The sequence below is a fragment of the Nyctereutes procyonoides genome, unplaced genomic scaffold, assembly GCF_905146905.1.
Source record: "Nyctereutes procyonoides isolate TBG_1078 unplaced genomic scaffold, NYPRO_anot_genome, whole genome shotgun sequence".
Lineage (NCBI taxonomy): Eukaryota > Metazoa > Chordata > Mammalia > Carnivora > Canidae > Nyctereutes > Nyctereutes procyonoides.
Window position 1 is genome coordinate 10,181,135 of NW_026575030.1, and position 15,099 is coordinate 10,196,233.

Here is a 15,099-nt window from a genome sequence, read left to right on the forward strand (position 1 = left end):
TTGACATTCATCTACATTCTCTGTGAAGGATACCCAAGTCCTACTACTTTGAAAGCCTAAAATTGTTTCCCTTCTCTCCTTCATTGTAGTCCTCAAAAAAAAAAAAAAAAAAAAAAAAAAAAAAAAAAAATCAAGAAGCCAAGCTGCAAAGTTTTGTATAAAGTGAATCCTTTCAATTCATAAAATATAAAACATGTCAAATAAAATCTAAAATGCACATTGGGCTCAATGAGAAATCCTCATCTATATTAAAAGGGGGAGAAAGGGCCTAAAAGGTAAGTTTCCAGATTTTGGTAAAGCAACCCACTACTTGCCGAACAGTCTTAAGCTCCTGAGTTCACTCATGGAATTAATATTCACTGAGCACCTTCTATGTTCCAGGCTCCGGGTTCCAGGTATGCAGAGGGCCTGGTGTCACCACACTCAGAGAGCTGAGGGGGTGCTCAGTACTGTGTAACATTAGAACCATCTCACATGGCCCAGACCACAAAGTCATCAGTATGAAGTTGTGTAAGAGATTAGGGCTTGAAGCCTCCCAAGAGGTTATCTGGTCAAACACTTGCACTCCACAGACAGGTAAAGAGACCTGTCCGTGATCATATGCAACTTGGTAGCTAATCCTGTCTTCCTGACTTCTCTTTACACCAACCTGTCTTCCTTAGAGATGACATCTCGAAGGGTCAAGTCTTAATCGTTCACACTTTTGTGACCCTGAAAACGCTATTCTGAAAAAAACTACCCAATCTTCAAACCTGGGATTCCCCCAGGAAGTGTTATGTTCTTCTGGCTTCCCCCTGAATTCTGTGGGTCTCTGCGATTGCTCCCACTATACCATAACCCTTGTCTTGCTAATAAGTGCTCTCTCTCACCACTCCCCTGGACTAGGAGCTCCTTGAAGACAGGAACCACTCTTGATAACAACTATTAATATCTGAGTGCTTGTTACAGGGCAGGTGTGGGACAATTTGATATGCTATCTCATTAACTTTTTGTTAATGTGTTTAGCAAAGTGTTTAGATATGCACTTTTTAATATAAATTCAATTAGTTAACACATAGTGTATTATTAGTTTCAGAGGTAGAGTTCAGTGATTCATCAGTTGTAATAACACCCAGTGCTCATTACATCACATGTCCTCCTTAATGCTCATCAGTTACCCCATCCCTCCACCCTCCTCCTCTCCAGCAACCCTCAGTTTGTTTCCTAGAGCTAAAGAGTCTCTTATGGTTCATCTCCCTCTCTGATTTCATCTTATTTTAATTTTCCCTCTCTTCTCCTATGTTCCTGTTTTGTTTCTTAAACTCCACATATGAGTGAAATCCTAACAACTGTCTTTCTCTGACTGACTTATTTGACTTAGCATAATACCCTCTAGTTCCATCCACGTCATTCACTGCAAATGGCAAGACTTCAATTTTTTTGATAGCTGAGTAGTATTCCATTGTATATTCCACATCTTTATCCATTCATCTGTCAATGGATGTCTGGGCTCTTTCCATAGTTTGGGTATTATGGACATTGCTGCTATAAACATCAGGGTGCAGGGGCCCCTTCGGATCACTACATTTGTATCTTTGGGGTAAATAACTAAGTAGTGCAATTGCTGGGTTGTAGGGTAGCTCTATTTTTAACTTCTTGAGGAAACTCCATACTGTTTTCCAGAGTGGCTACACCAGCTTACATTCCCACCAACATACACTGTCTCGTTTAGTGCTCATCATAACTCAGTTATCCCAAAACTGTAAATGAGGGAACTGAAGCCCAAAGCTGAAGCCGAGAAAGGTTAAGAGAGCTCACACAGTATAGCAGACTTCATGGGTTACTTATGTAATATCCCTATTACCTGAGTCCCATCCCTAACTTCCTCCCTCAACCCATAAGATGTAACACGTGAGTTTTACATATTAGCATAAGTATGGTATTATTCAGATGTCTGATGTTGCACAGTTGGTATATTATGGTCAGAGCAGAGCTCTTTGTTTCATTAACTGCCCTTAATGGATTGGACACTTAGGGAGTGCTTGTTCACTCATGGAACAAGTATTTGTTGAGCAGGAGTCTAATAGTACTCAAATATCCCCCTCTTTCACATGGCCATATGCTTCACTCAAAGGAGGTTGGACTCAAGATCAGGAGGTCAAGCATGATGGTGGAAAACAATCATGGACACCCATCTATTTTCCAGTGATGCTGGGATGGCCATGCAAAGCAATTCTGGACAATCTGATGTAAAAAGGTCTGCTGGGGAGCTTCTGAGAAAGGTTTTCCTCCAAGTAAAAGACACAAGCAGACAGTCTTCCTCCCTGGACATTGCCTTAGCTACTGTAGACTTCTTAAACTCTTAAAGACAATTATTCAATCTCCTTATAGCAGTTTTAAGCCAATGAGTCAGTCTTCAGTTACTCTCATCCAAAAGCAAATTGCACTGTGAATACAGAGTGGTGGAACTGTGATTCCATCACAGACAGGATGATAATAAAGAATCCTATAAAGGATGTTTACTTTATAGCCCTCAACAATAGAACAACTAGATCCTCTACCACCTCTCATGTCTGTAACATTTCCATCATCCAGCACCAAGGCCAAGCACATAAGCAGCACTTGTAACCCTCAGCTAAATCAATAAATAGATGAATGAAACCGAAATTAAGCTTGACTTTCAAAGACAGGATAAATTTTATATGCAATTTTAAGTAAAATATCAGGGTCCTAGGTAACACCCTTAAAACCTGCTGACTCTTAGATAAGACCAAGGTTTAATGCATTTGGAAAACAAGAGTCTATACCACAGCAAACAAAGAAATCTAAAAGTACCAGTTTCCAAGTCCAAACTTATCTCAGCTGAGCCAATGAAAAAAGCACAAGAGATTCTGTTTTCTGTGATCCCCTTTCCCAAAGTCTATATTACTTATTAGAAGACATGCCAATGCCCAATTTTCCATCCCCATCTTGACCCAAAGAACCACCCTCTTGGCAAACAAAGAGAGAGAGGAGGGGGACAGGTAGAGAAAATGATACCTCTTCAGTACAAGTCCAGTCTAGTTTTTAGTCATGAAAACTCAATCTTTGAATGGTAAAATGGTCAACCTTCACAACTCATTTGGGTCTTGGGACCCCTCCCTGCACCCCCTACCCACCAAAGGCACATGCCCACCTTGATTTTTAGAACCTGAAGGATATCCTCCAGGCCATTACACATAGGTCACAGAAGAGACCTAGGCAACTCATACTATCTCTGGCCAGGTACCTAGTCTGACTTCAAAACAGTGATCTGAAGGTAAAATGCTCCACATGTTATTGCCAATTCCATCCCTCACAGGAAATCAGCAAAGATATTTGCTATTCATGAAGGGCCACTCACCAACATCTCCTGACTCCATTCAGTGCAAGATATAACACTCACTTTAACTTCAAGGCTGCAAATGATTGTAAACTTTCCAACATAAGAGCCTCTCTTTATCTGTTCACTTGGTCTTCTCTCAAAGTGCTAAAGCATAAGGATTTTTTTTTATCTCCAACAAGAATTAAAGAAAATCCTACTTGCTCCAGAATGAAATGTCCAAAAGTCTCAACCCAAGTGAGCAATCAGCAATCATGTTGATTGCTCCCGAGTTTTTTTTTTTTTTTCATAAGTACCAATTCTGACCCACCGAGGCAGCCCAGCTACCTATTCAAGTGCCTTCTAAAGCACAGCTTACCTTGTAATTGCTAGAGTTCACCCAAGAGGTAGCAAGCCCATCCACAAGTTTATCTAACATGGTCTGGTCATGTTCAAGGTCAGCAGACTTCTGTTTGTCTGAGAAATAGTCTATAAGTTCTTGGCCAACCTGCAGTCGTTTCCCCACATCCTTCTGCAACACCTGTGCCAGGCAGGACTCCATGCGAGGCTCCATGGTGGAATTCAAATCCAGATCCAGCAGAAGCTAGAGGGCAGTCAGGGTGACACCCTCCCAGGAAACGTACCCAGGAGGCTGCCTCTTTGTTTGCTGAAAGTTACTAAGAGCCTGTGTTTCAAAGATGCAATCTGGGGAATGGCAACAATGCACCATGTGTGTCTGAAGAGCAGCTGGTAGGATATTAAAAGTCCAATTTAAATAACTAGTAGGAGATAAAGGAGTGAGTAGCTGAGTGAGGTTCTACTATTGGGTCTGAAATTCTTCATAATTCAGCAGTCCATTCTGAAAAGGGAAAGAGAAGAATAAATCAGCACAGATAACATAACATCCAAATGTTATGAAACATTAAATCAAAGACAAAGCAGTCCATGCTGCAGAATCATTTATAATCACAAGTGGAGTGAGAAGCATGAACACTTGGCAACCATATCAGAATAACATAATTATTATTTTTATCAGGAAGAACATGGATGCCCAAAGCAAAGAGCCAATGGGCTACACAGTTGGTAGGTTGATGTTTTTCACAACTTTCCAGCTTGTAAATGAGCCAGTCACAAAAACAATCTTCTGCTTCAGTTAGCATATTTATTTGTAGCTTAAATTTTGCTTCCCACCAAAAACCTAACACTACTCTATGTGTGAATGACTGAAGGTACTGTTGCTTATTGAGTTTTCTTAAAAAAAAAAAAAAAAAAAAAAAAAAAAAGCAGTACTGGAAATGGGGCGGACTCCACAGAAACACCACTGACCAAAGTGGCTGGCCTGGGAGCCTGAACCAAAGACAGCACCTCCATCAAACTTCAGGAGCTTTACAACAGAGTGAACAGTCGTCCCTGCCTCCTCCTCCTTCCAACAAAGAGAAGGGAGCGGTGGGAGGGGGAAATGGGAACAGGCTCACATTCTGATCACTCATGGACAGTATTCTTAGCTGATGACAGCCTGGTGTTTTGTAAGGCAAAATACATGATATGGGAAAGCTGTGCCAAAACTGTTTTCATTAGACAAACTGAACAATCTGAACAGTTAATCTATAGCTGCAGGAACAACTGTACACATCTACTTCTTACATCCAATTTCTTCTCTTGATTCCCTTCACTCCAACCTAAGCAGACCCAGAGAAAACCTGTCTAAAGATGCAGCACCTACCAGACACTGTACTAAATAGAACTGCTCCTCACACCAACAGTCAGTCCGAGCTCTCAGGGGTTCTAGCAGCAAATATGAACCTTATACACCAAGTAAAATGACAAGTCTGTGCAGACAGAGTAATTCTTCCCATTTCTAACATCACCTCATCCATCCCTACTCTCAGGATAAAGAGCACTGTGTGCTTCCCAAGTTCCAGAATCAGAGACTTCTGACACCAACAGGAATCATTTAGGTCGAGTTATTCAATGAGGAAGGCCCATTTTCAAAGGTCCTGACACACTATTACCTATCTTCTACATATGCATGGGGCTGGGGACAGGACAGCATTCCAGAAGACTATCTCACATGGCAGAGGAGATAGCTGCTTTCCAGTCACTTCCACACCCTGGCCTGGAACTGGTCCCTCCTTTATAAGAAGGATCTTCAAACATATAAAAGCAGCTATTACCCTTCATTTCAATTTGGAATCTGAACAAAATATTCCCAGTTTCTTAATCAGCTCCTATGTTGGTCTCAAAGAAGCATCAGTGATACAGGAAGGTTGGAGAAACAAACTAACAGAACCTTTTCTTTCTTGGCCCAATATTAGTCCAAGAAGCAAATCAAACACGGGTGGGCCTGTGGATTAAAAATGGAAGAAAAGAAGCACAAATTCTTTGCTTCTTTTCCCCTACCATGGCGGAGCCTTAGTCCCCTCCCACAGTGACCTGAGGTTGGCCCTGTAACCTGCTTTGGCCCGGGGCAAATCAGCAACTGCAAAAGGAAGCCCGAGACTTGATAGACAAGCACAAGAATTTGCCCTCTTAGAATGCTGCCCTGGGCCTGCCACATGGTGAGGAAGCTCCTGGAACCTCCTGGAACCAAAGAGGTCACGCAGAAGAGAACCAACATGCCCCAACCAACAGCCAGAAGTATGAGTTTATTAGGGACACTCAGCCATGTCAGTCATCATCTGACTGCCACTACACAAATAAGTCTAAGGAGACAAGCAAAAAAACTACTCAGCCAAACAGCGGAATAAGGCGAAATAATATTCCATAGTTGTTTTAAGCCACTGAGTTTGTGGTGGTTTGTTATACATTGGCTGATAAGGGATGCACTCCACCTTCCCCTAAACATCTGTCTTTCATTCCCAGTGAAAAGAATCTCCTATCCTTTAACCCTTCAAGGGACCTAAATTCAACAGATCCTAACCAATGATGATAATCACACAATATTTGAGCATCTACTTGATGTGTCAAGTTCCGTGCTAGATGATTTATACACTATCTTTAATTCTCCAACCAACTGTATAAAGCATTGAAATTCCTATTTTACAGATGGAGAAACAGGATCCTGATTTTCCATGGCCACATGGCCAATTAGTCGCCTCTCCCAACATTCCAACCCTTGTGGCTATAAGCCTGGCCTTCTGCTCTCACCCAGGGAAAAGAGGTCAGACTTCATGCTCAGCTAGGAGGCAACAGACAAGAAAACAGTCTCCAATGCTGGGAGAGGAATTATCCTGTTCATTCAAGTCTCTACTGTAATTTTTAAAATATGTATTATAGGGGCAGCCCCGGTGACACAGCGGTTTGGCGCCGCCTGCAGCCTGGGGTATGATCCTGGAGACCCGGGATCGAGTCCCACGTCGGGCTCCCTGCGTGGAGCCTGCTTCTCCCTCTGCCTGTGTCTCTGCCTCTCTCTCTGTGTGTCTATGAATGGATAAATAAAATCTTTAAAAAAATAAGAATTAAAAAAAACTAAAATATGTATTATATAAAAAGCCCCCCCCTCCAGTTAGAACTAAGATTTCTAACAAAAGTATATGCTTCTTGAAGGTAAGTATGCAATAAAGGCTTAACATACTCAAAAGTAGGTCACAAATTCCTATGTACGGATTCCAGAGAATGAAAGACACTGGAAGCCCCAAGGCATTAAGCAGACTGAATTCTCTCTTTTCTCCTTAAATTCAAAAAATAAAAAGTAACTGATAATCCTCTCTTCTATTTATTTTTACTAAACTGGATTTTTGGGGTACCTTTTTTCCTATGCTCTTGAGCATTTTCTCCATCTCTGCTTTCAAAGGCATTCAGGGAGTATCAATCACATGGTCCCAATTCAAGAGGTACCAAAGTGCAAAATCTCCCTCCCACTCCTGCCCCCCAGCTGCCCAGTTTCCCTGCCTAAAAGAAAATAATGTCCCTAGCTTCCTGTGTATCCTTTCAGAGATATTTTTAGCGACCCAAGTAAATAAATGTGTCCTTCTCCCTGTATCCCCCAGGAATTCCCTAAACCAACAAGAATACAAGCAAAATTTCATATAGCAACAGAATTATAAAAACATTATATTAAAAAATGCAGAAAATAGAATATAAACAAACAGGAGGAGGAGGTAAAAATCTCTTTCTTGCAGCCACATCCTGTCCAGGCTCTCTACCAGGAAAGAGTGCAACAAGGAAACAGGTCTAAAGTTAACCTGGAACCCACGGTCCCAGAGGTTACCTGTAGCTGGACCAAATAAAAACCAGGTCTGGTATGCATAAGGCATAACTGGAAGGTACTGGGACACAAGAGTAAACAGGACTTGGCCCTTGCCCAAAGACAGCTTATGAAACCAGCACAGTTATCTATTCACAATCCAACCATCAGTTCTGAAATCATCATTCCGGAGAGTGGCATCATACAGATGACTACCCGACAGCACTATTAACATTAGAAATTACTCAGGGGGCCCCTGGATGGCTCAGCTGGTTAGGCATCCAACTCTTGATTTCAGCTCAGGTCATGATTTCAGGGTTGTGAGATCAAGCCCCGCATCAGGTTCCATGTTCAGTGGGGAGTTGGCTTGGGATTCGCTCTCTCCCTTTCCCTCAACACTTCCCCTTCCCTCTTTCTCTAAAGAAAAATAAATTACTTGAAATGTTGGACTGAATTAGTCACGGGGATGAAAGCTACAGCATAGGGAATACAATCAACAGCATGGTATGCAGAGAGATGGGAGCTATACTTGTGGTAAGCATAGCATAATGTATAGACTGGTGGAATCACTATGTTGTAAATCTGAAACTAATGCAACATCGTGTATCAACTATACTTCAATAAGAAGAAAAAAAATTACTCAGAATGTAACACTACTTCTAAGTTTTTAAAAAAGTTCTGCTTATATACGTATTCCAAAATAAGAGAAATATAAAAAAGATATAAAAGGTAGGTACCTTAGAATAGCCAAGTACCTTTCCTCCTCTTAATTTATCAGTCTAAGTGTTCTCCTTTAGCAAGATCTCACCATGAAAGCCATGGAGTCAACTAGATGTTATTGTATCAGGCCCTAGAAAAAAGGAACACATTCCAGGTATTTCTACAAAAAACGCCCCAAACTCCTCTAAAACTTCTCCTCCCCAATTGCAAAGGGCCCTTCCACTCCCCAACATTACCACTGTTCTCTGCCTCCAGTAGAGTAGTTAGGGTCCAAGCTCCACAACCTTTTCCTGCTACATCATCTTGGTCTACGCCACTGGGGGAAAAACAGTTAAGAGGTCAAGACAAAAGTCCTATAGTCATTCTCCTTACAGTACCCAGGAAAGCAGAAATGAACACAGCAACGTTTACCAGAACAATAGACCAACTCGGCTAAGGACCAACAGGAAGAAGTTAAAAAATACCAGCTTCAACAAGAATGAAGAAACACACAATTAGAGAGCCTGAGGTAATGAAAAGAGCAACAAAGTCAAGAATCCCAGCCTCCAGTCTCGACCGTCACTTCCTGAGCGGCACTGGGGAGAATACTGCTTCTATATTCATTAAATAAGATGATGAATGGAAAGGGTTTGTTTGCATAGGGCACTTTTTTAAAAATCAGCTCCTGGGACACGTGGGTGGCTCAGTTGGTTAAGTGTCTGCCTCTGGCTCAGGTCATGATCCTGGGGTCCTGGGATGGAGCCCAGCATCAGGCCCCCTGCTGAGGCAGGGGGAAGGGAGTCCGCTTCTACCTCTCACTCTGCCCCTCACCCCTGCTTATGCTCTCTCTCAAGTAAATAAAATCTTAAAAAAAAAAAAAATTAGCTCCTGGCAGCCCCGGTGGCTTAGCGGTTTAGCACCGCCTTCCGCCCAGGGCATGATCCTGGAGACCCGGGATTGAGTCCCACGTCTGGCTCCCTGCATGGAGCCTGCTTCTCCCTCTGCCTGTTTCTCTTTCTCTCTCTCTCCCTTTCTCTCTCTGTGTCTCTAATAAATAAAACATCAAAAAAAATTACCTATCTTTATTCTCTTAATTATCATAATTATTATTGGCACTCAGGTGTACAACTACAGAGTTTATTAACAATGGAGGATGGTGGAAGGGTGGGAGAGAAAAAAATTAACTATAAACTCTGCTTTGGAGACTTCTCCATAAGAGAAGTTACAAGTAGAACCATTTTTACCTAATAGTTCAAAACAGGTTAATATTTCTCATAAATCTGTGGCTTGGCTGGGCCCAGCTGGAAGGTTCTTCTACAAATCTCTTCTGGGATCATTCATGCCACTGTCGTCACCTGCCAGATTCACTCGGGTTCAAGAGTGAATGGTATCACTCACCTGTCTAACACACTGACTGATGCTGGCCACTGGCTGGACCTCTTGCCATATATGATCTCTAACCATTGAGTAACCTAGCCTTCAGCTCACTGCATGGCGGTTAGAGCATTCCAAGGTAGGAAAGGAGGAAGGTGCCAGGCCTCTCAAGGCTTAGAATCTGGAACTTGCAAATCACTTCTGCTACCTTCTGCGGATCAAAGCAAGTCATGAAGCCAGCCCAGATTAAGTGTGAGGAAATGGACTCTACCAATTAATAAGAGGAGTTGCAAAATGTTGTGGCCATGTTTTTCAATCTAACTAACACATAAGCATTCAATGGATACTCTGCAGAATGGATAAATGGCTAAATAGATGGGATGAATATATTTGTATTCTGTTTATCTATTCCCAGGCTAATCTCAATTACTTGTATTGATTCATCGAATATCACAACTCACTACAGAAAATACAACAGAAATAACTATAATCAATGGCTTGACTTGAAAATGCTTCCAACTTACTTGGAGAGAACAAAATACACAAAAAGCTTGTCACAAACACAGGGTGCACATTAGATTTCACAGGTGGAATATTGCACCAAATAAGGGGTATGAGTAAGAACTGTGGTAATTCAAAGAAGGGATGGTGGAAGAAGTGTGCTAAGGTGAGACAGTGATATACCTGTGACATAGGTGGGCATCATTATTCCCATTTCAAAGATAAAGGAATGAAGCTCAGAAAGACTCAAAAAAACAAAAAACAAAAACCTGCCCAGAGTTTCAAAGCTAATTGAAAACCAAAGCTGCCTAGCCTTAAGTAAGGTCTGTATTCTTAACATTATACTACAACACTCTACGACCACCACATTGGAAATCCAAAGTACGAGAACTTAATCATTGAAAATGGTAAACAGCCATAGCATGTGGGGCATAAGTAGAGGATTAGGAAACAAGAAATCATATCACAAAGTAAAGAACTTAGGAAGCTTTAATAATATAATATTCCATATCATAGTACCAAGAAGGACAATTTAAACCAGCAGCACAACAAAATGAATAACCACATCAAAAATCTCCCCGGAAAAAAAAAAAAAAAGAAAAGAAAAGAAAATCTCCCTGGAAAATATGTAGAAAGCAGTCATAATACTTTAAAAGTCAACTTCGGAAGCCAGAAATTAGCAGAATTTATTCACATTAAGTCAAAAAGCAGTGTGCTTCTCTCAGTAAGACAACCGTTTTTGCACTGTAATTGATTTTTACAATATGGTCTGATACACCCTCTGCCTTGCCCTGCCAGCAATAACTCTGTTCTCCCTCTACCTGTGCCTTCTGTTCTCTCCTTCTCTTGCCCCCTTCAGCCCACCCACTTCAGAACCAATACATTATCTCAGTGAACATTTACTCTGCGCGTGTGACATGACCGGCAGGTACCGCGCTAACGACCGGAAATCACAGAATGTAAGGCTTGGTCAGGGCCCTTGAGGAAGAGCCCACTGCCTGGAAGATGCCAACAGCTGCAACACTATCAGGAGAGTCCTAAGCAGGATGTTTTTAAGAAGGTGCTGCAGGTGGCAGAGGAAGGAGACAAAACACTGCCTCAGGAAAGAAATCCCAGTGGGAATTTCAGGGCTGGGGCAGAGGAGCTCACACCCTGCAGTTCCAGCGCTCACTCTCCCGGCCAGCCCCTGAGCCAGCCCCTGCTTTGTTCATTGGCCTGCAGTCACTGGCTCAAGGCCTGGGCCTCCAGCCCCCCTGTCTTGCTTCTTCCCTGCCTCAGCACCCTTCAGTGGCCTCTCTCGTCAGCCATCTTGGCCCTGTAACCTTCCAGGTGTCTACTCTCAGGTATCAGCAACCCCTCCTCATCTCTCAGCTCCCTGATGTTCTGCAATCCCACTTTCCAACCACAACTGCCCATCTTTCCAGCTCTTGTGTTCAAGCACATTGCCCCAGTCTTCTCAATTCCATAAAACACCTTCCCAATTTGACCTTCCTTTTAGTCTGGATTTGATTCCACGAGGGTGTTAAGACCTTGAAACCACCATCAACTTTCTCTCCCTGTGACAGTTGCCTAGTAAGTCCAAACCTTGGAAGAACCTGACACACTTCATCAGGTGCCTCCTCGTGCCTGCAGCCAACAGTCCATCATGCTGAAGGGAACACACACCTATGTCCAACGGTTTCTCTGTACACATATTAAACCCTAACTTCACAAGGTATCCCAAGCCAGCATCCCAACTCGAGTTCTCTAGTAAGTTTGCTCCACCCTTCTCTCCAAAATGCCTTTCCCATCTTCTCCCCCAGGGCCCATGTACCCTGTCCTGCAGCCTGCACTCTTCTCCCTCCTAGGACATCCTGTTCACCCAGCAGCCCCTCCAATTGGAATTCACCTGCAACCACTTACTGGAGCTGCTCAACGGGATCACAGATGAATTCCATGCTGGCAAATCCAAGCAAAGCTTTTCTGTACTTCACTAACTCCATCTCTCCACAGCATAGCAAAGCTGGCCACTCCATTCTTCCTGAAAAATTTCCCATTTTCATGAAAACAAATGATCATGCCCTCCTGCTACTTTTCTGGCTGCACTTACTGGAGATTCTCTAATCATCTATCTGCTCTGCTTCCAGAGCTGCTGAGGGGCTCAACCCGACGCCTCTGACCTTCTAAAACACTCACCCTCTATTCCCATGAATTTAAAAACTGCCTAAACTGATTTCAAATCGGTAAGTCCAGGGAATCTTGTGGTATACACTGGCCCCACTCTTGTTCTTCCTTTTAACTTCAACACTGTCCATATGCCATGTGGCCTGGCTGTATGCCTCAGGGCTTCAGCCTAAAGGTCACCTCCTCAACAAGTCCTTGGAGACCATTACAGAAGGGCCCCCCATCACTGCAGCCTGTTCCCTTCCTTCAAAACACCCGTGATTAAGTTGTAATTCTTTCGTATGTTTGTTTACCTATTTGCTGTCTGCCTTTCTATAGGACTGTCAGTCTTAGGAAGGTGGGGATCTTGTCTGTTCACCTAATGCCTATAACCATGCCTGTCACACACAAGACACTTGAGAAATGCTTGTTAAATGAATGAAGTTATATTTGAGCTGAAGAATCAAAAGTCACTGGCAATCATTAATTGAGTTCATTTTCTTCTTGGGCAGTAGTAGTAATTGGGGGCTGCAGGGGGAGAAGGTAGGAAGAATGTAAAAAACATTCAGATAGGGATGGCTGGGTGGCTCAGTCAGTTAAGCATCTGCCTTTGGCTCAGGTCATGATCCCAGGGGTCCTGGGATCCAGCCCCATATTGGGCTCCCTGCTCAGCGAGGAGTCTGCTTCTCCCTCTCCCTCTGTCTGCTGCTCCCCTTGCTTATGGTCTCTCTTTGTGTCAAATGAATAAATAAAATCTCAAAAAAAAAAAAATCCCAGGTGAAAAGAATGTGCAGATACGTATGGACAAAGCACAAACTCAAGAGATTGGCTTGTCAGGAAAACCAGCAATTTGGAAAGGCCAGAGCACTGGCTCCCAACCTGTAAACACTAACCCCACCTCTGAGATGAAAGCATACAGTTATTACAAGAATGCCTGAGCATTCTTCCAAACACACACCGAACATTATCCATGAACTAAGTCTTCATGTCCACAATTTTTCAAACTCATTACATAGTTATGAGTTTTTAAATGCAAAGATAATGTAAAAAGTAATTCAAAAATCTTACTTTTAGTTTGATCATTTTTCTCCATTAACAAATACTAGAAATTCCACTTATGTAGAGCTTTGTGGTGCTAGACACTAAAACGAGTTCTTAACCTCAAAAAATCTGGAAATAACCAGTCAGACATAGAATAGAAAGACTGGACACAATATCTAACAATCATCTTCTAGCCCCAAAGTCAAAAGACCTTCATTCAGGGAGCTAGCTCCACACAAGTCATCTATGAACAGCATAATCAGGAGACTTCACCTAGGAAAGATCATTAAAATCTGGAATTATTCAAGTGACCACAAGGCCATAAGATTCTGTGGTGGGGGAAAAAAAAAAAACAGTCAATCTCTTTCTCTTTCTCTATCTCAATCATCACCCCAGTATGAACAATAATTTTACTACAGTGAAGTCAGGACAAAAAGCAGCTATAACGTATAATGCAAACGCTCAGAAAGGAATAAAAAGGTTCACAATATTACATTAAAAGGGCAAGACAAGGGCAGCTGGGGTGGCTCAGCAGTTTAGCGCCTCTTCAGCCCAGGGCCTGATCCTGGAGACCCGGGATCAAGTCCCAGGTCAGGCTCCCTGCATGGAGCCTGCTTCTCCCTCTGCCTGTGTCTCTGCCTCTCTCTCTCTCTCTCTCTCTCTCTCTCTGTGTGTGTGTCTCATGAATAAATAAACACAATCTTTTAAAAAAAATGTTTATTATCTCAAAAAAAAAAAAAAAAAAAAAACCATTCACATCCTTAGCAGTCACTCCCCAAATCCCTCTCCTAAACCAATGAAAACCAATAATCTACTTTCTGACTGAATGGATTTGCCCATTCTGGACATTTCAAGTAAGTGGAGTCATAAAATATGTGGCCTTTTGTGTCTGGCTCCTTTCAGTCAGCACACTATTTTCAAGGCTTATTCATGTTATAGCATGTATCAGTACTACAGTCCTTTTTATTGCTAAGCAATAGTCCATTGTACAGATATACCATGTTTGTTCATAAACATACCTGTTGACAGTTATTTGGATAGTTTCTCCTTTTTGGCTATTATAAAGAATGCCGCTATGAACATTCCTGAACAAGTTTTGTGTGGATATAGCTTTAATTTTCTTTGATGCACAAATAGGTTTTAACTAGAATATAGACATGGTAGCTATATTTAACTTACCTCTTGGAAGAACTGCCAAACTATTCTCCAAAATGGCTATACCATTTTACATTCCCATAAGCAATACGTAAGGGGGCTCCAATTTCACTACATCTTCAGCAACACTTATTGTCTATTTATTACAGCCATCTTAGTGGGTATGGAATGGCATCTCATTGTGGTTTTGATCTGCATTTCCCTAATGACTAAGGATATTGAGCTTCTCTTCATGGGCGTGGCCACTTGAACATCTTTGGAGAAATGTTTAATCAAATCCTCTGCTTTTTTAATTGGGTTGTCTTTTTACTGTTTTTTTTTATAAATTTATTTTTTATTGGTGTTCATTTTTTTTTGTCCTTTTACTGTTGACTGTAAACGTTTTTATATGTTCTTGATAAAAGTCCTTTATTAGATACATGATTTCAAAGTATTTTCTCTCATTCTGTGGAGTGTGCTTTCACTTTCTTGATGGTGTCATTTGAAACATAAAGTTCTGTTTTGATGATGAAGTCCACTTTTTTTCTTTTGTTCCTTGTGTTTTAGACATCATACCAAAGAAATCATTGCCTGTTTTACAATGAAAAAGAAAATATTGCCTAATCCAAGGTCATTAAGATTTACACCTGTTTTCTACTAAGAGTTTTATAGTTTCAGATCTTATGTTTAGATCCATGATTAA

General features: G+C 41.8%; 1 protein-coding gene across 1 annotated transcript in view; it reads right to left on the minus strand.

The window, feature by feature from the left end:
- Positions 1–15,099, minus strand: part of CLASP1 (cytoplasmic linker associated protein 1) — a 266,188-nt gene that overhangs the window by 230,480 nt on the left and 20,609 nt on the right. The window contains exon 2 of the mRNA XM_055315783.1: positions 3,699–4,178. Within this exon, the coding sequence (XP_055171758.1) occupies positions 3,699–3,893 (195 nt within the window). The 5' untranslated portion in view covers positions 3,894–4,178. The remainder of the gene's footprint in view (positions 1–3,698; positions 4,179–15,099) is intronic.